Source organism: Marmota flaviventris, chromosome 8 (assembly GCF_047511675.1).
Source record: "Marmota flaviventris isolate mMarFla1 chromosome 8, mMarFla1.hap1, whole genome shotgun sequence".
NCBI lineage: Eukaryota > Metazoa > Chordata > Mammalia > Rodentia > Sciuridae > Marmota > Marmota flaviventris.
The window spans coordinates 27,009,056-27,031,676 of record NC_092505.1 but is presented as its reverse complement, the minus strand read 5'-3'; the positions used below and the strand labels follow the sequence as shown (position 1 = coordinate 27,031,676).

General features: G+C 34.4%; 1 protein-coding gene across 1 annotated transcript in view; it reads left to right on the top strand.

Moving 5' to 3' along the window:
• The window catches only part of LOC114087626 (multidrug resistance-associated protein 1-like), a 92,369-nt gene that overhangs the window by 48,073 nt on the left and 21,675 nt on the right, over positions 1-22,621 (top strand). The window contains exons 14-18 of the mRNA XM_071615130.1: positions 1,670-1,837; positions 3,513-3,675; positions 9,429-9,504; positions 16,796-16,856; positions 17,387-17,606. Coding sequence (XP_071471231.1) covers positions 1,670-1,837; positions 3,513-3,675; positions 9,429-9,504; positions 16,796-16,856; positions 17,387-17,606 — 688 coding nt within the window. The remainder of the gene's footprint in view (positions 1-1,669; positions 1,838-3,512; positions 3,676-9,428; positions 9,505-16,795; positions 16,857-17,386; positions 17,607-22,621) is intronic.

Here is a 22,621-nt window from a genome sequence, read left to right as displayed (position 1 = left end):
TTAAAACAAACATGGAATTGAATACTTCATAAGGAAATCTATTTGCAGCTGTTTATGAGATAACCAAGACAATGACTATAGAGTTTTCCTTTTCTTTCAATGATCTTTTCCTTTGACATTTTTTAATTAAACACAAACATTTATGAATTTATTATATACTCTGATTCTGCTTTGGGGTATAAGATGGTAAGTGAGAGAGCTGTCACCCTGCCTTCAAGTAATTTGTAATCTAGCCGAACACTACCAACAGTTTTAATCAATTGTCTTTACCAATATTTATTCATTATCTGGTGTCATACACTAAGTATTTGGAATAAAGGATGAACTAGGTGGGAGCTGATAGGCTCATGAGAGACTATGAGACTGGGCTGAATAAACAATGTTCTGCAAAATGGGAAGGGAGGGAAGACATCATTATACTCAATACACTGAGAGAGAGGTTGCTGTCCAAGAGAACTTTTTAGGGTATCCTTCAAATTGAAAAGAAAAACTGTGGGCTCCCCAGCAGAATGAACATCCTTGGGTCTACTATGAAAGGGTAGGTCAATCTGCTCAGTCAATCATATTCACTTGAGGGCATCATTGGGATAGAGGTAGAAGGGGGGTATTAATACCATAATAAAAGCACTTAGACTGAGAAAGATGCTTTTGCTCATGGATGATGGAAGAGTGAGATGTGGGAATCCAAGGTATTTAAGCAAGATGGTAATATAATTACAGGATAAGTGGTGACATGTCAGAAGATGAATTAGAGGAGGAGTAATTGGGTAATAATACCAAATGCCAACGGTGTCCACACTCAGTGTTGGATTTAGGAATATTTTTACACACTTTATTGAATTCTCCCAAAATATGAGTCAGGGGCTACCATAATTACATGCAAACAAATGCACACATCATACACACATGTGAACCACATTCCTTAATATATACATTTTCATGCTCAACTCCCTTATTATCTTTGAGTCTGAAGGGCTAGCATAGCCCCCAGAATATAATCATATTGAGAAGATATCTGTTGAGTAACAGGACGATTGTTAAATGCAAAGAAGCAATATCATTTTGCAATTGTAGGCCGTTGGCTAAGTTCTGCGTTGCATTGAGAGCTTTAAAATAAGATCAGTAAACACTAAACATAAATGAATCAAGTGAATTGGGTGCCTTACCCCATAATTCTCTATACATAGCTGTATGTGTCAACTTTAATTTTCATATAGTGATGTATATTCCTTACTTTTGCTTCTTGGAGTTGTCCTTTTGCCAACAAGACTTGCACTAATCTTTCTACAGGAGAAAATAGGACATGTTGATTACAGCTTTGGTAATTTAGCCATTATTCTCGATTTCCTATGTGTCAATTTAAAAATGATCACTTAGTGTCAGTATATAGTTGGCAGCCAGATATCTTGTTTAATATTCTACAGGCATAACTTTTCAGACATAGAGCTTTGAAAATTCTTCTTTCCTTAATTGGTAGCCTCTTCTTTTGAGAGTAAGTAGTTAAAAGGAGGTAGACATAATTGTTAATTTTCCCAAGTTAGTAGAACTAGGAAATGGGATGGAGATAAGACTAGGAAATAATTGATAAAGTTTTGAGTGTTCATATTGGGTTGTTATCTTGTCCTTGCTATGAAAGAGCACTTAGATGTAGCTTCTATTCCATACTCAGGGTGTGAATATAAGTGGAGGTCAGAAGCAACGAGTAAGTCTGGCCAGAGCTGTCTACAGTGGGGCTGACATCTACCTCCTGGATGATCCCTTGTCTGCTGTGGATGTTCACGTCGGAAAACAGCTCTTTGAAAAAGTAATAGGGTCCTCGGGCCTTTTGAAAAACAAGGTACTCATAGTATCATTTTTGCCTTGGAGGGAGTCAAAGGGAGGATAATCTGCTTAGCACTGTGCCTACTATTCCAATTATCTTGCCCATTTGTTTAAGCAAAATAGTCGACTTTCACATGAAAAGATAAGATATTTGTATTGCCCTTTAAGAGGTAAATTTCAATGATCATTTTTGCATAACTTTATATCAGTAATAAGTATGTACATAAGGTAGTTACCTCATTAACAATTACCTTACTCTAAGGGGAAGTATGAATTATAATTAGTTTAGTTAACTTTATTTGAAAAATGGTATTTTGGTATGTACTACTTTTTAAAAAAATAGAATCATTTTACTTAAAATTTGGTATTACAAACATAGCAATAATAATGATTCCATCATTTTGTAATGGGGCCAAGAAAATAGAAATTAATATTTACCAAGTGCATTATATGTTTGACTCTTTAAATTAGTGTCTTCAGTTCTTATAGCAATTCTCTAAGATAGGTATTATCATTACTCCTATTTTACATATGAAGGAAATCATACTCTAAATTGACCTGATTTAGGTTTCTCAACTTAAAAGTAGCAAACATTTTTCAAAGTCTGTCTGACCACATAATCACAATCATTCCATGATAATATGTTTGTAGATTTGTTAATATGTAGCATTCTGGAAAATATATGTAAAATTCTAAAATATTTATCTCAGTAAATAATGTAAAAATTTCTTGATTTACTGAGATGAACCCAAGATAAAAACTTCTCATTCACTTGTATTTATATGTGTATAATAATATGAAAGATTAAAACATAAAATTTATTAATTGTAATTTGAACAAAACACATTTTTTAACGGTGGCATATTTTTTTAAAAGGCAAATGTTTTAGTCAGGTTTTTGCTACTGTGACTAAAAGATCGGACAAGAACAATTTTAAGAAGTAGAAGTTTATTTGGGGTCTCATGGTTTCAGAGGTCTCAGTCAATAGCCAACTCCATTCCTCATGGTTTGAGGTGAAGCAAAACATCATGATGGAGGATTGTGGTGGAGGGAAGAAGCTCATATGGCAATCAGAAAGCTGAGAGAAATTCCACTCACCAATACAAAATATATACCCCAAAGGCACATCCCCACTGACCCACCTCCTCCAGCCACACCCTGCCTGATTTCAGTTAATTCCCATCAGGAGATTCATTCACTGATTGGGTCAAGGCTCTCATAACCCAATCATTTCACCTCTGAATCTGCTTGCATTTTCTCACACATGAACTTTTGGGGACACCCAATCTAAACCCTAACATTAAGCAGAAGTGACAGATATGAAATTATTTTAAATTTGCTATGAAATCAATTAATTTCTAATGACTGAACAGTACCCTAATCAAAGGATTAAAATTACATTTGTAAGATATTTTCTGATCTAGCAGTATGTCTAGGAGACAGTATGGATGCTGTGTTCAATTGTCACCTACAAAAATTACACTCACGAATACTAAAAACCAAAAAAAGTGACTTTAGTAAAAAAAAAAAAAAAATTGTGCCTTTGTTTGTTTGTTTGTTTTTCAGTTTTTTCTGGAGATCTAACCCAGAGCCTCACACATGCCAGGAAAACGGTCCACCACTGAGCTACATCCCCAGCCCTATTTATGCCATGTTTTGTAACCTATAGAATAAAATACTTTGTGTTTCAGACTCGTATTTTAGTTACACACAACCTCACGCTTCTGCCACACGTGGATTTTATTGTCGTGATGGAAAGTGGCAGGGTAGCACAAATGGGAACATACCAGGAGCTGCTATCGAAAACCCAAAACATCCATAATTTGCTTCAGATTTTCAGTGGACAAGAAGAAGGTAAGGATACAATAAAAAATAAGCCTAAGACATAATATGCCTATGCATTTTGAATTAATTATTAATTAATAATAGTCTATTAATTACCTAATTTCTTGCTGTACATTTCTTTTTTATTGATCCTGCTAAAGTCAAGGGCGGGGCTCCTTTATTTCGATAGGAAAGAAACAAAGACAATGAGATAGACCAGTTAAACATCAACTCCTTTATGGCTTTTAATAATAAATATAAATGCACCAGTGTCTGTTTCTTCATCTATAAAGAGATTAGATGATTTATAAATTCTAGTCTAGTCTAGAATATAATGGGTCAAAACATTCTGTCTTTAACATTTAGAACACAAAGTTTAAAGCATAAATCCACAAGGAACAAAAAGTAATTATTTGAAACATTTCAGGTAAATTATTGGATGCACAAAAAATAATAATACAGGGAAACATATCAGCTTAACTTTGAAGAGTTAGAAATTGGTTTTATTCACTAATTTTTGTAACTATAGTCATGGAATTTGAAAATCAGATTCATAGACTTTTTAAAATAAAAGAAGTGGTTCCATCCCCATTGAATGCTTAGGACACAGGGATGTTTGAAATCCAGCTTTATTTTAATATTTCACAGAAATCAGTCCTTGCCTGCTCTGAAAGTGGGATGTCACATCATCTCTTTTTAAAGCTTTAGTTGGTTTTTCATGTAGACCATCAGAGCCTGATCATTTTCCTGGGCTTTTTCTGGATTATTTTGTAATTTCATGACATACAGTGATATGTCTCTGTATTTTCTAAATGACTCAATATCTAGTCTAAACTCACTTTACCCTTGACCTGTATATAAATGCCATAGAATATGAAACTGGTTTAAAACAAGATCAATTATTATTTTAATGTCATGAAATCCAAAAATAAAGTCATTTTTCAGTTGTCTTTTTTTTTGAACCTTAGCTAAGACACACAAATTGAGTTCTATCTTTTTTAATTCCCTGATTTTACTTCTCATATTATAAATATTCTATTTGTGCATATATTTAAAAATACACAGTGCATCTCCAGAAGGAAGGAGTCTTATCATTTTCTCTGTCCTTACCACTGAGGAAGCCACAAGCAAACAAATGACAAGTGCCAGCTAGATGTTTATTAAATAACTGCATCAAAATGTGTGTCTCTTCAGAAGTAAACAGGATGATTTACAACACTATGAGCCAGTGTCTTTTTTTTTTGCCATTTATTGAAAGTCACATAAAGTATAGATTATATTATATTGGAAAAGATATCTCCAGAATCAAACAGAATATGTTTTTAATTCCATAGTTAATTTACTACAAAGTATGAACAGTGGACCATTTAAAAATTGTGGGTTTGCTATTTTGCAAATCTCTTTTGGCATACAAATGCCACACCTTCTCTGCATTTGTATGTTTTTTTATGTATTTATGTGTCCTCTACAGTAACAGGTTAAAAGCAATGTTATTCTTAGAATTATCCTAACAGATACTACCAATTCTCCAGAAATATGCCATTAGAAATGTATAATTTGAACTTTTTTTTCCTAATGACTTCAATATTTTTGCATTTTGTGTTAGAATTCAGGAAGATAGAAAGTAAAGAGAGTTTGGGTACTAGGAATAGAATATGTTTGAAATTGAATATTTCTGGGATTTTAATTTATTTGGATACTAGATGAAAATATAAAGGCTTTTTTAAAATCTAGTATCTAGTATTTTTATCTAGTAAAAACCCATAAAAATACTTTACTCATAATAAATAGATAGATAGATAACCTGCGAAGGTTAGCCATATATGGTATGATTTCTTTTGCTTACTGTGAAAGCAGGGCAGAAATAGATTTCAATGATATGAAATTCCTCATTAAATAATAGCTTCAAACTCAGTTACATCCAGTGTGATATTCCTGCAGTACTACCTTTACACTTAGGTCAGTACTTGATGCCTTATAGAGTCTCTGTTCTGCCTTTCGTGCCTGACTTTCTGGTGGAGAGATTGCATCCACCACCTGAGCCCTCTCCACTTGCTGTTTCTTAACCGCTCTTCATTTGTCTTCAAATTCCAGAATTCTTTGCTCCTAGGACCAGGACAATTGTATCTGCCTTGGGTCTGCTCGCGCAAAGAACCAGCTGTTGTGCAGGCGTGCACAACTTTTTGACCTGAGAATTTTCCTCCCCTGGGGATGGTGGTGATGGGTAGAGCCTGAACATGTGGACTGAACATGTGTGCAGCTCTCCTGTTTTAGGGTGGAACTGGAGTGGGAAAGATTGAGAGCTAAGGGACTACCTCACCAAAGACTGCTATGTACACAGTAGGGAAAAGTGTCAAGAATCCAAACATCTCCCCTGACCTTTTCTTCCAAGTGTTTGGGGAGGCATATTTGTTATGGTAAGCAGTAGAACTTATTTAAGAGTCTGCTAGTTCTATCTATAACTTTAAAATGATTAGAGGGTATGTGGACCTTCATTTGAACTCTTGCCCTGGTTCACACAGATGTTAGATATAGGCCTGTCTGTGAAGATTTATTTGCATAAGTGATAAGGAAAAGTCAAATTCTATCTGAGGGTTTTTTTGGCCAAGATTTAGGAGAAGAGAACTATTTGGCAGGGAGTGTAGTTTGAGAAATGTGATCCCCAGTTTTAAAATCACCCTGTGATTTGTCTTCATCTATTATAATTCATCATTTTTGGTTTTGAACCTATTCAGAAATTCCTTTAAATGATACATAATTCTTCATTTTAAATTAAGTTATATGACATTGTAATTGGGGTATAAGTTAGCACAACATTGTGGGGAAATACAGTGTTCTGAAGTCAGGAGCTCTTCAGATTTAGTCCTTGCACTGAAACACTATGTTGGTCTTCACAGAAATGAACTCTTTTGGTTCTTCCTATTTATGAAATATAGGGCTTGAACTAGCTGTTTTTCCTGGTGGCTGATGTGAAACTGAACAATGTGTGTGCTCCTTCCTACCTACCTACTTAATTTCTTTCTTTCTTTCCTTCCTTCCTTCCTTCCTTCCTTCCTTCCTTCCTTCCTTCCTTCCTTCCTTCCTTCCTTCCCCTCTCTCTCTCTCTCTCTCTCTCTCTCTCTCTCTCTCCTACCCTCAAGAGACTGCTTGTGACTCACACTTTATTTTTTCTAGAACATTCTCATTTTTTGCTGAAGTTGGTAACAGATAACTTAGTAAGTAAACAATGAAAAGTCTGTTTAGTGTAAATTGGGTTTGGAGATATATTAGATCTTTAAGATTTCATCTAGCAGCCGGGTGCAGTGGCGCACACCTGTAATCCCAGCGACTTGAAAGGCTGAAACAGGAGGAGCATGAGTTCAAAGCCATCCCAGCAATGACCAGGCACTAAGCAACTCAGTGAGATCCTGTCTCTAAATTAAATACAAAAAAAAAAAAAAAAAATGTAGGGCTGGGCACATCAATGTTTATAGCAGCACAATTCACAATAGCTAGACTGTGGAACCACCCTAGATGCCCTTCAATGGATGAATGGATAAAAAAAATATGTGGCATATATACACAATAGAATATTACTCAGCACTAAAAAATAACAAGACCATGGCATTTGCAGGGAAATGGATGGCATTAAAGCAGATTATGCTAAGTGAAGTTAGCCAATCCCTAAAAAACAAATGCAGAATCTCTTCTCTGATGTAAGGGGGTGATTCAAAATGGGGAAGGGAGGAAGAGCATGAGAAGAAGATTATCACTAAATAGGGAAGGCAGGTGGGAGGGAAAGGAAGGGAGAAGGGGAATTGCACAGAAGATGGAAGGAGACCCTCATCGTTATACAGAATACATGTATGACGATGTGAGGAGACAGAAAAAAAGAGAAGTGGGTCACATTAGATGGGGTAGAGAGAAGTAATGGGAGGGGAGAGGAAGGGAAGGGGGAAAGGAAGGACAGCAGAATAAAATAGATATTATTATTGCTGTATGTATATACGTGACTGTATAACCAATGTGATTCTGCAACCTGCACATCCAGAAAAATGAGAAATTATACTCCATCTGATTCAAATGTATGATATGTCAAGATCATTGGATTGTCATGTGTAACTAATTAAAACACATTTTTTAAAAAGTAGGGCTGGGGACGTGGTTCAGTGGTTGAGTGCCCCTGAGTTCAATCCTCAGTATACAAAAAAAAAAAAAAAAAGATTTAGCTCTGAAAAATCTATGCATCTCACTTTATAGGGATTATGAGAAGTTGGTGTATGATGAAAGATGTAAGAGAATATATTTTACATATTTACAAGTCTAGTCTTGGTTAATTCTTGTGCATACTAATGATACTGGTGAAAGTTGGTACATCTTGAGTATTAACTATATTAGTATATTCATCTGTTTTGCATTGACTTAATCCCAAAAAAACCTCCTAAGGCTGAATGATCTTGATTATACAAAGAGATTAGGTATCTTGTTTAAATTAAGACAGATTGGAAGAGAATCCAATGTTGCCTCTGTTTCATGCCAGAGAGCCTATCAATTCTTAAACATATATCAACATGTAGGAATAAGCACAAGACACTGACTTAGTGTGAAAAGACAGGGCCGAAGGCCCAGCTCACCCTTCCTTGTGTAGCTTGCACCCCTCTCTGTGTCTTTCTGACAAATCTGGGTTTCAGGCAAGTTGCTTATCCTCTCTCGGTTTTATTTTCCCTCTTGCAAACTAACTACAAGTAACTTTCCCAGTTCTTTTTACCTTATCAGCTTGTTTGGCACTTAGTATATACGATGCATGTGATACACATTAGAAACTGTAAATATATAAATTTAAATATTTTTATTAGAAGATATAAGAATGATAATGCATATTGGGAAGAAAGGCTGAAACATCTTCAAACTGAATTGTCTTTCTTTAAGCCTGGGGATCCTGTGTTTCTAGAGGTAGTCAAGATAAATCAGATTCTTTCCTGCTGGGCTAGGCCCTTACTTCTATAAAAAAACAAAGCATAGAATTTACATACTGACCTTGAAGACCTCCAAGTCTATTTCTTTTCTTTTAGAGATTGGAAATTTAAGGAGTTTAAGTATCATAATGCTGTGTATGTGTGTGGGGGGTGGGGGGGGAGGTGTGACAAAATCTGTTATGCTACCTCTGAGGTGTTTACCAGCAAATTCACTAACAGTTACTTGAACTTCATTCTCTATTAATTATAGGTATGTGACCTGCATCACCCCTCTGGGCCATGGTCTTTTTAAGCTGTAAAACAAGGACAGCTATAGGAGCTTCCCTTTAGGGTAGCTGTGAAGATGAAAAAAAATTGTAGATACATATCCCTTAGAATAGTGTCTGCTGCATGGGAAGTGACTATTGGTATTGGTAACATATCAGCAGATGACAGATTTGGAGGATTTACCCTCTGGTTTTCTCTAATCTTGACAGTAATCGCACTCATACATAAGGCTTGGTGGAGTTTTATTGTTCTTTTAAAGGCTACAGTTGGGAGTTGGGTTCCTCTGGCAAATACTTGGTTCTTCTATAAAAGATCCAAAATAAGTTAGCACCCCCTCCAAAAAAAAAAAAAGAAAACCCACTTTCTCTCTAGGGTTTTTGATTATGGAGTCTTAAATTTATTTTTAAAAATTGCAAAACATATTAGGTGAAATGGAAATAATGAGTAAAATGAAAAGGCTCCCTATACACCTTGGGAGCCAATCTGTGTGGTCTTTCATCTTAGTTCTATTTAATGAATTGTTTGGTATATGGACATATAAGACACCCTCTTCCTCTCCAGGTCCTGCTTTAAAGCAAGTGAGTGCAATCAACTCCAGAAATGTACTGAAGGACCAAATCCTGGAACAAGAAAATAGGTAAGTATCAGGAGAATTCCAGGCTCTTTGGGAATGTGGACTGATTAATTACTTTTTTAGTATTTGATATTCAGCTTATAAAAGGATCCTCACATTAAAATAAATATAAAATGTACTTTGTTGTTTCCAACTTGAAGCTCTAAGTTAGATGAATGTGTTTAATTTTTTAAGTGAGATGGATGTGACTTCATTTGGGAAACATATGCTCATTAGACTTGCAGCTATTTCTAGCCAAAGTCCGGTAGTAGAAAGCTAATTTAATTAGACTGATGTCAAAACCATCCCCATTTCATAGCATTTATACACTATAATGATGCGAATGTGAAGATAATCTTTGGACATGAAAATTCCACAGTGGTCTGGGATGATTATTGGTCCAGAGTATGTGACATATAAATAGTGACTAAGTGTAGGATCCAAATAACCTGTTTTAAAAACAAAAGCAAAGAATAAAGCAAAGAAGGGAAGAAAACATGAAAGAAGAGAGGGAAGAGACGGGAGGGATAAAATAACTTTGTCAACGATTAGATTTTATTATATTTTAGGTGGGTTTATTTGTCTTTGTTTTTGTTTTTGCTTTTTGTACATAACTAAAATGATCAATGACTGAAGCAAATTAACCTAATAAATTCTGTCCCTTAAAATTTCCATCAGAAGTTGCCCAAACTGGAAGCTGAATGATAAAAATGAAATAATAGGAATAAGGAGATTAAAAAAATAAGTGACTAGAGTTATAGGGAGCATTGAAATAGATTCCAGGAAGCAACATTGCAGTATCCAGTAGTTCAGAATTTTCTAGAATTTGAGCCAGATAAATGACATTGTTTTTTAGAAGGATTGGATATGCCGAAGGATGTGTGTATAATGCAGATGTGGCAGGTTGGAGCTTTGCATATGTCCCAGATTTAGCTGACTGCATAGGTCAATGGAATCATTCTCTTTATGGGCTCTCTTAGTGTTGTCAATCTATGGGGTTGTCATCTAGTCCCATGACTTTAAATACCTTTGATACACTAGCACCTCCAATTTTAAAAAAAATCTCTAGTCTGGTTCTCTTCTCTGAACTTTAGAGTTGGATGACTAGGTGATGCTCTCAGCCTGCCTTTAATGTCTAAATAACACCTCCAACTTATAAATCCAAATAAGAATTTCTGATTTTCCCATACCATACACAATTTGCCCCATATGCAACTTTCTTGATCTCAGCTAATGACAATGCCTTTCTTACAGTTGCTTAGGAAAAATAATATATATAGGATAGTTATCCTTGACCTCTATTATGTGATACCCAATCATCATCAAATCTCAGCAGCCCTACCTTAAATATATACCCAGTAATCCAGAATTCAGCCACTATTCCTCATTTTACAGCTGCCACCTTTATCTAATCACTATCATTTCTCACCTGGATTATTATAATTGCCATCTTTCACGATTTTCTGCTGCCATCCCTGCCCCAACATACAGGCTGTTAGCAATGTACCATCCAGATTGTTTCCTCTGCCAGTATAAGTCAGATCATATCAATCTTCTGCTTTAAATTTACAGAGGATTACCATTTCTGAAAATGCCAGATCTTTTATAATAAACTGTACAGCTGTACAGAGACCTGGACTTGTCTGCCTTTCTGATCTCAGAACCTTCTGGAGCTTACCTCTCACTGTTTTGTTCCAGAAATACAGAACCTCTGTTCCTGAAACAGTCACGCATGCCCCTACCTTCATACCCTTGCACTTCCTGCTCCATTGCTTAAAGCATAGTTTCCCATATAACCATATGGCTTCCTCGCCCACGTTCTTTTAGTCTTTGCTCAACATCGATGAAAACTTGCTTAGATACCCTATTTCATATAACAATACTTCCCACTTCCTTCCCACTTTAAGTTTTTTCATAAGTCTTATTAACCTCCAACACACTGGAAAATGTCCTGATTTACTTTTATTTATTTTTTCTTGCTTCTATCTATAGGTTGTAAGTCTTATCAGGGCAGGAAGTTTTTTGTGTGTGCTCATTATTGTATTGTCATCAACTAGAACACTGAATAGCATATAAATAAGTGCTTAATAAATATATGTCAAATGAATGAATAAATTGCTATAAATTGAAAGAATACCACAAGATCTTCTAATCCATCATTTATTTCATATTATTGGACATCATAACTTAGTATCTTTCATTTAAGTATCATTTTTTTTAAAATAACTTTTTTTAGTTGTAGATGGACACAGTACCTTTATTTATTTATTTTTATGTGATGTTGAGGATGGAACCCAGTGCCTAACATGTGCTAGGCAAGCGCTCTACCACTGAGCCACAACCCTAGCCCCAAGGATCATTTTTTAAAGGAAGTCCTAGAAAAAAATAATGTAGAAGTGTTGAAAGAGACTCTGAAAGTTGTGTGCTAGGGCTCATATATTCTCTAAATTATAAAGTTTCCATCTAGGTATAGGCTCATCATGCACTCGGTAAGTAGCTTGACAAAGCTTGAAACTTAAAAACCAATAAATATTTTTGCACTTTTAGTCAGAACCTTCCCTCTAAAATCAATTTTCTTATGTACAAAACTCATTGTTGATCATTATATAAAAATGGAACCCCTTGAAGTTCTGTCAACCACTCTTGGAACTATTTACCCTTTTCTTCATTGAACAAAGAACACAAATCCCAATAAAGATTTGTTTACAAATTGGTTTCTATGTATTTCTAAGTTACAGAGGCTCAAACTGGAGTCAGACTTCTGAAACTGACTTCTAATTTCTTTTCAGTGAAAACTATATTGGGAAGATCACATTAGTTTCAGTGCATCATATTCTTAACATTACCCAGAGTCAAGCTTAACTTTTAAGGACTATGATAAAAAGTAATTGGTTCCGAACTCTACTACAAGCTCTTGAGTCCATTCCTGGGCTGGGGATGTGGTTCAAGCGGTAGCGTGCTCCCCTGGCATGCGCAGGGCGCTGGGTTCGATCCTCAACACCACACGGAAAGTAAAATATTGTGTCCACCTTAAAAATAAATAAATATTAAAAAAAACAAGTTCTTGAATTCCGCCCCCCCCCACCCAGTGCTGATTTTTCTTATTTTTTCAAGCAAGAAATTTCAAACAAAAAATAAATTGATTATCTTTTATTTAATATATTTTTAACTTTATTCAAGACATCAGTTTTAATTTAAGTATTTGGCTCCATGGTTTATTTTTTTTTCCATTTGTTTTCTATTCTCCCTTTATTTTTAATCTTTGATAAATAAAATTACATGAAGAGAACTTTCTTGACTTTTTAGCCTAGTTTTTTTGCTGTCCAGAATTACTGGATTATTCCCAATATGGAACAGGGACAACTAACATGGACCAGGATTGGAAGATACAGCAGGAGAAACTTGTCAACAGTTCTAGCATCTCCCCAATGGGATGTATTGATATAAAATACAAAGAGTTTTCCTCAAGGAAAGGTTCATGGTAAATGTGGTTAACTGTCTTTTAGGAATAAGGAAAAGAAAGAGGGTTAAAGGGAATAATGTCTGAAAATTTCCCCCTTCAAAATTTAGGAATGAGTTAGTTAATAATTTTGGTCCCATTTTCTAATCAGGGCTAAAGTATCTTTAACTATGTCCATATTTTTTTCTTTTTCTATCTAGATTTGTATAGTATATTTTAATTACTTCCTTAACTCTCTGGTACTACCTACTCTGAATAAAATAAAACTGAATATAATCTTAGTATCTAGACTGCCCCCTCCTGGCTTTCCAGCCGCTCTTTCTTAATCACCAGTCTTCTAATACTTACTCTATCCTTTGAAATTGTGTGCTCTAATCAGGGATAATGGTTTCAATGTGTGAATTTTATATCTTTTATACAAAAATACATAGATGAGTATTGTGCCAAATTTTCAGAGGTTTTTCTGAAGGACAGAAAAAGACACATTTTAAAAACTTCTATACCAACATTAAGTAATTTGTTCTTGTAAAAGACTCAAACAAAAGCGGTTATTGACAACAAAGTGGCCAGAACCAAATACAGTATTTTTTTGTGGAAAAATAATGAAAAACATTTCAGTTTAGATAAGCAATGCCCTTCTGTATAGTGTCCAATAAATTATTGGTCTTTGTTAGTTATGTCTAATTAGAAAGCTTTAATTCCCTTTTAACAGTTGGATTTCATGGCATTTTATGTCCAGCTACATTAAGAATTAATTTTTTGGCCTGGCACCAATGCTAAATTTGCTTATTCAAACAGAAGCCATGCCAAGGGTTTGAAGGATGATGACAGTAATTAACCCAAATCATATACCAGGAGCTATTCCAAAGCAAGTGTCTCTAAAAGAGTGTGTCTTTCTCTGATGGTGAAGCTGATCTACAGAGGACATGTACAGCAGCCTCCCACAAAATGCTTCTTGATGTTATTGCCAAAGGCAGGAAAGGAAGAACTAACAGACTGATCAAATAAGGCATTTCTTATTCTGATCAATAAAACAAAAAATAAGGAGAAACTGAAGCTTCTCATGATCTGCTTATGGGTGTGTACATCAGATCCATTATTTCTAGAGGTCATATTAATGTCAAATATATCAAAGGACTTAGAACTTAGCATACCTATGCTTCTACATATAGAACTTATTACAAGGGACAATCTATGTTTTTTTAAAAAAAGCTCATTTTAGCAATAATTACATCAGGAGAAAATAACAACCAGAATAAGTATTGCCTGTTATACCACATTATGGTAGAATTATAAAATAATATTATATTATAAAATATGATGCTGTTATAAGACACAATTCTGTTATAGAAGACTATTGAATATTCATCATATATTGAGTTACAAAGACCATATACAAATTCAAAAAAAAATAAAGACCAGTTTTAGAACATGTGTGTTATCATACCACACATATAGAAACTACAATATTAACAAACATCTTAGCACAGATTATCTGAAATATAGGATTATGAATCTTTTTTCTTCTCTATCTCCCTTCTTCCTCCTCCTTTTCTTTCCTCTTCCCTTTCTCCTCCTCTACTTCCACTTCTTCTTCCTTCTCTTCCTCTTATCTTCCTGTTTCTCTTCCTTCTCTTTTCTCTGCCTCCCTTCTCCTTAATCTTCTTTATGTTTTTTGACATTTACCAAATACTTCCCTAATAATATAAGTTCAGAGATCATTTGAAGATGCAATTGACAAGTACTTGGGAATGGTTGGAAATGTCCCATGATTGAGACAGAAGTTGTACTGCAACTCTTTGCAAAGTTAAAAAATTTTGGAGAAGGCAGAAAAATAACTAGTTCATTTTAGGGTGTGTATGAGAAATGCAAAGAAATAAATTATATGGCAAGTAGGAGTTTGACATATGAAACTGGAGCTCAGAAAAGTGATGTGGACTTAATATACCAATATGAGAGTTATCCACGAGAAAGAGGGTCATTAAAATTATGAGAGTGGATGAGATTATTTAGGAGGTGTGGATTATCCAAAGAAAATAATGGCTAGAACTGAGCCCCAGGAATATAAACATTAAAGAGAAAGGAGCTTGAAGAGAAACTAATAGTACTCCAGAGAGGTACGAAGCACATACAGCAGAAAGAGTCCCTCAAACAAAGTGGTCAAAGTACCCAATGAAATTCTCATAGAAATTTTCAAAAGTGTGGAGTAGATAAAGTCATAAGTAGTTGGCTAGCGCCCATGATGAAAACTGTTTAAGGAAGATTCCAGAAAGTTTGAGAAGGAAAAGGTGGTTAGGCAGGAAAATATTTGACAACAAAAGGAATGCAAGAAGTGGGATGTGCGATGGTAAGGAGGGAACACGTAGTTTGGAGTGTATTTTTTTTTTTTTTTTTGGTGGTGATGTTACTGGTTTCAAAATGAGAAGCACATGTTCTCTGTAGGCTGATGGGAAGGCATCAGTAGAAAGGGAGAAGGTGATGATTAGAAAAGGGAGTAGAGTTGTTTTTCCAACTTGTCTTAAGATGAGAATCTCTTGAATCATTTGTTTAAATGACAGATTTCTGGAGGAGAAATTTCACAATCTGTGTTTTTAACAAATACTATCAGGAGACTCATTAGCAGGAAAGTATAGAAACACTATAATTAATAAATGTATTTTGAGAAAGTGGGACAGAGTAGAACTCCGGCCATGAGTTATCCTTGGATCTAAGGAGCGAAATCTCTGTGATTGTTAAAAGAGAAAATGAAAAAAGACTGGGTGGAAATGCAGATACCTATAAAGATTTGGTGGTTGTTCTCCTGTCTGCTTCCATTTTTTTCATAAAGCAGGATAAAAGGCCTCCTTCTGAGAGTGATGCAAACTCTTTGGTCATATTAGGAGCCCAAGTGCAAGAAAGGCATCATTTATGGTGGAACCAATTTACAGGGTTACATGATGTTTTGGAGCAGCATTCTGCAGGGTAGGTGTGGGGAGAACTGATAAGTGAGTTCTGATGAGGTTTAAGGGAAAGAAAGCAGGTCTGGGAGTTTAACATATTACCACAGTTTGGATAAAATTAAATCATGGAGGATATGCAGGGTAATGAAGCAACTAGAGAGAGGGCATAGTTTTTCTTTTGACTAAAATGTTTTTTTTAGAATGTGAAATAATCAATGCTAAAAACCAGGGAAATCCCAGGTAATGTAGGATCATTGATCATTGAAGAGGGAAAACATTATAGAAAAGTGGATTTGGGAATTGGAAATCTAGGTGTGATGGAAGTAACTAAATTTACAACTGAAATAGAAAAGGTTATGACCAGAGATTGAAATATTTAGACTTGGGTTTTTAGAGGTGAGTTGATTCTATATTATACAATTTATGGTTTAAAGTCATGAAATGTAATGATCAAAGTAAAATAAAGATGAAGGACCTGAAACTATGGAGGTCATGAGGTTGGGAAAGGGCTGAGTTTGACATAGTTGTTCATGGACACTATGATTTTACCAGGATGGTGGAACAACAAGGTGGAAAGAATATGGATTTGGGGAGCCTTCTGATACCAGGAAGTGAGTCAAGAAGGAGTGGTAGGGTACAATGCACCCAGTGACTTGATTCAGTTTTGAAAAATAATTATTTAGAAGAAATAAAGAAGCAGACAACATGCCCTGACCCTGAACTATATGAAGAATGAGAGAGAAAAACTTTCCTTTGGATAAAACTGAAGGAACAATGTCATCATCAAGGCAATTCAGATTGCTATCAAGATAAGGAAGTAGAAGAAAAAAATGTAAAAAATGGTTCAGAGTACATATTTTAAAAAAATGTTAAGTTATCTAAAACCTAAAAACTAAACATTGTCTTGGTTTATCAGGCCTTCAATGGACCATGGAAAACAGTTCTCAATGAAAAAAGAAAAGATCCCTGTTGGTGGGGTAAGAATCAGAACATATGTTATTAATCATCCAAATATAAAATGTTATATTTCATTATTAATAAATGCTACATTTACCGTTTAATTTATATGTAATAGTTTGTAAAAATTAAATTAAATGGAATTGTTGGATATGTTACTTGTGTTTAGTAATGATTACCTGTATTTAGTTATGTATAGTCTTTTACTAATGATAGTAACTAAGATTAATTTACCACTTTTAAGTATTCAGGACTGTTATTTTTGCTTAGGGTGTTCTTTAAGATGGCTACTTGTTCTTATTCTAATTTGCAAATGAGTAATATTGGAGTTAGACAAGGTAGTAATTTGATCACCATTCCAAAGTTTAGGAAACACCAGAATAGGATTTACATCTGTCTTGACTGACTCTAAATTACAACTTTGAGGCTTTTTATCATGGTATTTATGTAATTGATACTAATCATAAATGATCAGTAATGAAACATTCAAAGCTAGCATGTCACATTTTAGTGTTCTCAGCAATCTAATTTTAGACCAATTTTACCTTAGGTGAAGTTCTCAATCATTCTGAAGTATCTCCAAGCCTTTGGCTGGCCCTGGGTGTGGCTGATATTAGCCAGTTGCCTAGGACAGAATTTGGTGAGCATTGGACAGAATCTATGGCTTAGTTTCTGGGCAAAAGAAGCAAAACACTTGAATGATTTCACAGAATGGAAGCAAATAAGAAGCAATAAACTTAATATCTATGGATTATTGGGATTAATTCAAGGTAAAAAAGAAATGTCTATTTGCTTTTCTCTTTTTATACTGACTCAAAGTTAATTCAAGCATAAGCATATGGCATCATGATATCTCAAAATAAAGCCATAATTTTCAAATATATGGAGATAACCAAATGCATATATTGCCAATTTACCACATTTGAGAGAGTATACCAAAGCTTGTCAGTGTCAGCTACATGGCTCACAACAATAACTTGCATATTTATCTCATTTAGTCTTGGCAGTAGTTATCTAGAAAGATGCCATTGTCACCATTGTACAGCTGAACACTGAGACTTATATATTAAGCCATGCAGCATTCAAAAGTTCTGATTAGGTATCACTCTATATGTGTGAGTGTTGGGAGTGATGTGAAAATCAATAGGAAAGTCTGTTAAGGAATTAAAGCCTAATGAATATAGGTCAGGTTCACAATCAAACTGCATGGTAAGCAATCAGTGCTATACAGGTATAAAAGAAAGCTCTATGAGGATTCAGGGCAGGAAGGTCATATTTGGTTGAGGTATTAATGTGACTTCTAAAGAATACCTGGAGTTTGAGATGATACTAAGAGGATATATGGAATTTTTTTACATTGAGGTGACAGAACAGAGTACGTAAGAGGCAGAAAGGTATTTTGGCAAGAATGAGGGTGTCAGTTTGAGTGATCCTCAGGCTGCTATAAAGGCAGAAGGGAAGCAAAGATGGTAAGGTAGTTTGGAGACATGTTGGAGACCATATTTGAAAAAGCAAGTGGAAAACTTTGGGAATTGGAGAGAAATAGTTACATATTTGAAGTTACATTTCAAAAAAAAAAGAAAAAATCAGCAGCAATGATTAAAAATATACATTTTTCTTATTGTGAGGATAAGAGTCGGATGGACCAGGGAGAACTTGAAGTTGATAGAAAATAAATACGCAAGGGTATTTAAGAGTATAAGGGGATGGTAATCTAATGTGGAAAGTTTTCTTGTCTGATACATCTGTGTATCACCCAGAGCCTCTAGTCCAGTGCTGACTCATGAGTACAGGGCAGAAGAGTATTGAAAAAATACAGAATGAATGAATGAATGAATGACCAAAGAAAGAATGGATAGAGAGCTGCCACTGGATTGTTTAAACAGGATGGATGGGAAAGATATTGCAGTGAAAATGTACATAAGAATTGAGGGTGCGTGAGGAAAAGACATCCATTCATCATGATTTTAAGGTTTAGATTAGGTAACTAGAAAAGCAATGATGGCAAAAATAAAGAAAGAGGGCGGGATCCTTAATTGGTGGGGCAGACAAATGGTAAATTCAGTTTCGGACACATTTAATGGAAAGTGTTGATAACTATTTCCACCATTTTTATTCCATTAGACCGATTAAAATGCATATCTGAAAGTTTAAACAAACAGTTTTCTTTGTAAAATGAGAGACTTAGACTAGATGATTTCTGTATTTCCTCCGAATTCTAATATTCTATACTTCTGTGGTTCTACTTAGACTTGGAATCGTTCTACACAGAGAATAAATGAAGCCACGCAAGCATATGTGACCATTATAAATGAAAATTAAGGGCCATAAGGGTGAATGAGGACTTTGTCTATAGAGTTACCTGGTGGACCAGCTTCATAGAAGCTGAGCTGAGATTATTCCACAGTCAGTGAAATAGGGATAAAACAAATACAATAATGTGAATGTTTGGTCTGTTTTGGGAAGAACAAAGTATTTTAGCTATAGAGATTTAGCCAAGTGAGATTTGGCTCTCTCTAACTCACAAAAATGGCCATTTCATTCTATTTAAACTACTAGATTAGTTAACTTAGCATATATATCCTAAAGAGAAACTCATTAAACTTGGGGATGTTACTTAACCTTTCACTTTTAATGCTCATACAATGTAGATATTCTCACACAGACATTTTTCCTCATGATTAAATTAGACAATATGGGTAGAGTAGGTAGAAAAATACTGAGCATACAGCAGTAGTGCAATAAATGTTGGGTATTATTAGCAATGGAGAAACTAAATCATATGATCAACATTCTGTGATAGCATATTTTGGAGCTAACTTTTGAATCCATGTTTGCCTGACTCCCAAGTGCTTGTTCTTAAACATTAAATTAGACATTCCAAAAGGATTTTACATGAAACTTTCAGTATGCTTCACAAACTGAGTTCTATATTTCAACAGGTTAGGAAAAGTGGAAACTGTATTCTTCTGAGTCTGAAATTTTCTTTCTGGATTTCATTAAAGGTTTTAGGTTATTAAATGATAAACTGACCTGTTTAATTGTTTGACTTGATATTTCTCAAATCTATTGACTATGGATATTTAAAAAATGTTCTTTCCCATTAACATCTTGAAAAACATTCCTTTTATAGAATATACTTTGGAAAACTTCAGGCTGTGATACACTGCTTTCAAAGTGGGACATAAAATCATGATATAGCAAAACCAAACTTAGAAATAAAAAGTTAGTGTTTCAAAGTTCTCAATGATTGTGAAATGTGAAGGAGAAAGAAAACTAAGAAAAGAATCCTGATTATAGCCAAGATACATCTTGGAGAGAAAGATGGGGAAAGAACACATTGTAGGAAATTATGCAATTGTTAGAGAATGAAGGAGTATATCATATATATATATATATATATATATATATATGTATATCATATATATATATATATACACACATATATATATACACACACATGTATATACAACATATATACATATATACACACCTACACACATACATGTTATATATATAGTATAATTATATTACATGTACATGTACTATATAATCCTTCAAAGATTTTAGGCAATTTGAAAGAACAAGGATACTTAAAAGCATAGTATAAATATAAGGAAATTTAAAAAATAAATGCAACTAGTTTCATTTATAAGAAAGGAAGCCAACTTGAGAGACAGTAATATCAAATCAGAAAAAAAATAACAGAGCCTTCTACATGGACATTGTAGTCTTTAAGAATATGAAGGGAAAATAGACATGCGTAAGAGAGAGGGGCAGGATTTTTCTTCTTCCTTTTTAGTATTTCTTTTCAGCGAGTGCTGAGAGTTAAATTGATATAAGATAGATCAACAAGAAAAAAAGCATATTAATTTATTTAATCGAAGTTTGGAAACCTTCATAAAGAAATAAAAACCCAGAGAAACAGAATGAATCACTTATATACTCAATTGTATGAAGAATCAGTAAGTTGTGAACTAAATAACTTGGAAAGGCTTAGTAGCAACCAAATAACTTGCGAAAGCTTAGTAGATCAGAGCTATTTGAATGGCTTACATAAAGAATTCTCTGGGTCCTGAATCACATTCTTTTTTTTTTTTTCCTGTGCTAGGGTTTGAATGCAGGGCCTTGTGCAGGCTATACTCACATTATCTTCATTTAAATTATCTTAGCTCAAAACAATTTTTTTAACTTAAAGGCAAAAACAGTACTTTTACATGTTAATTCTAGATCTGTTATAAATAATATAGAAGGCTAATATTTGAACAGAACCTGAGTACTGAGGCAGAAAACTTTATATTTTGTAACAATATTAAAGATCTTCCTTCATTTTCTAAAAATATAAATCGCTCTGAGCATTTTTCCTTGGGTCTCAGCTATTTGCTTTAAAATCTGTAGGATACTCTGCACATCCCTAATCTATTGTGTTTTATGTCTCACTATTAGGGACTTTATTTCCTGATCTAAGGTATAAAACATAGATATCTTATTTCCCAAAATGTAATGTTTAAAGAGTATACTGTTACTTCCACTTTAAAATCACTGAATGGACCATTTACTTACCACACAAAACTTCACTGAAATGATAGTGAATAAATATAAAAGGAAAGGCTTCAGGGAATTTCAAAGTGACAAATTTCTACATAAACCATTATACCTGTAGAAAATCAAGGGTAGAACCTGTAGCCAGGAGTAAATACTGGAGAAACTCTAAAGAAGAGGGAGATGCTTGGTAGAGCCGTGGAAAAACACTAGTTTTTATGGTTGCAAAGAATAAAATCAAATTATATGGAAGTCATTAAAAATAACTCACTAAGGCATTATTCCACTAGCCCATCAGCATCTCCTGCAACACCCACCACCACTGCCATCACAACCAAAGTAAGCACTAACACAGGAACAGTGCAATGAAACCAGAAAGATGATGTTTATAGAGGAAAGTAGGAATAGTAGAGTGTGTGGCAAATATAGAGGAAAGCTTTCTTATTGTGGCTTTTGAAGCCTCAGCCTGCTGGGTCATATTCCAAATTGAAGACTTCTGGTGTCATATACTCCGACTTAAGTGAACCTCGAAGTAAGCCCTCACATTCAAGGGAGAGAAATGTTTGGGGAAATAAATGTGAGCAATGGCAAAAGAAAGCCCCATCAAATATGTTTTTCCTTTAGTTGTTTAAAATGATCCTGTATTTCAGTCATACCAATGGTATAAAAAAACAGTCAGCAAATTAGAGCAGCTAAATCCAGAAAACAATCATATTTAAATTAGAAGAGAACCTTCAAATGTCTAATTAGTATCTTCAGAGATTCAAATATTGCATTCATAAAGTAAATGCAGAATGTGTTGAACTAAACACAATCTGAGAACAAGATAGCTCTTAAACAATTTAAAGAATTTTAAAAGATTGTACAGGTGTGAGAAGATAAATTATAAGAAATTATCCCAAATATACAACCAACTGAAAAGCCTCGATCTTTAAACACACTTTAACCAAAGGATCAAAGGAAGTGTCCACAACCCTTTTAACTTATTATCTCTATTATTTTCCTCATTGTTTTCCCTCTCAGTTTTCACATGGTAATGGAAATGTGTTTTCAAAGAACTTCCTCCTATAGATGTACTTGAATTACTCTGCATGAAACAATTTGGGTCACAAAGTAATTCCTGAACATTGTAACCCAACATTTCCGTTCAAGCCCTACTAGTTCTTCAAGCTGAGGACTCTCATTTCTTCTCATATATTGGTTAGCTCTTTTCTGAGCTTGTCTTTTGTTATACGTTGTCAAA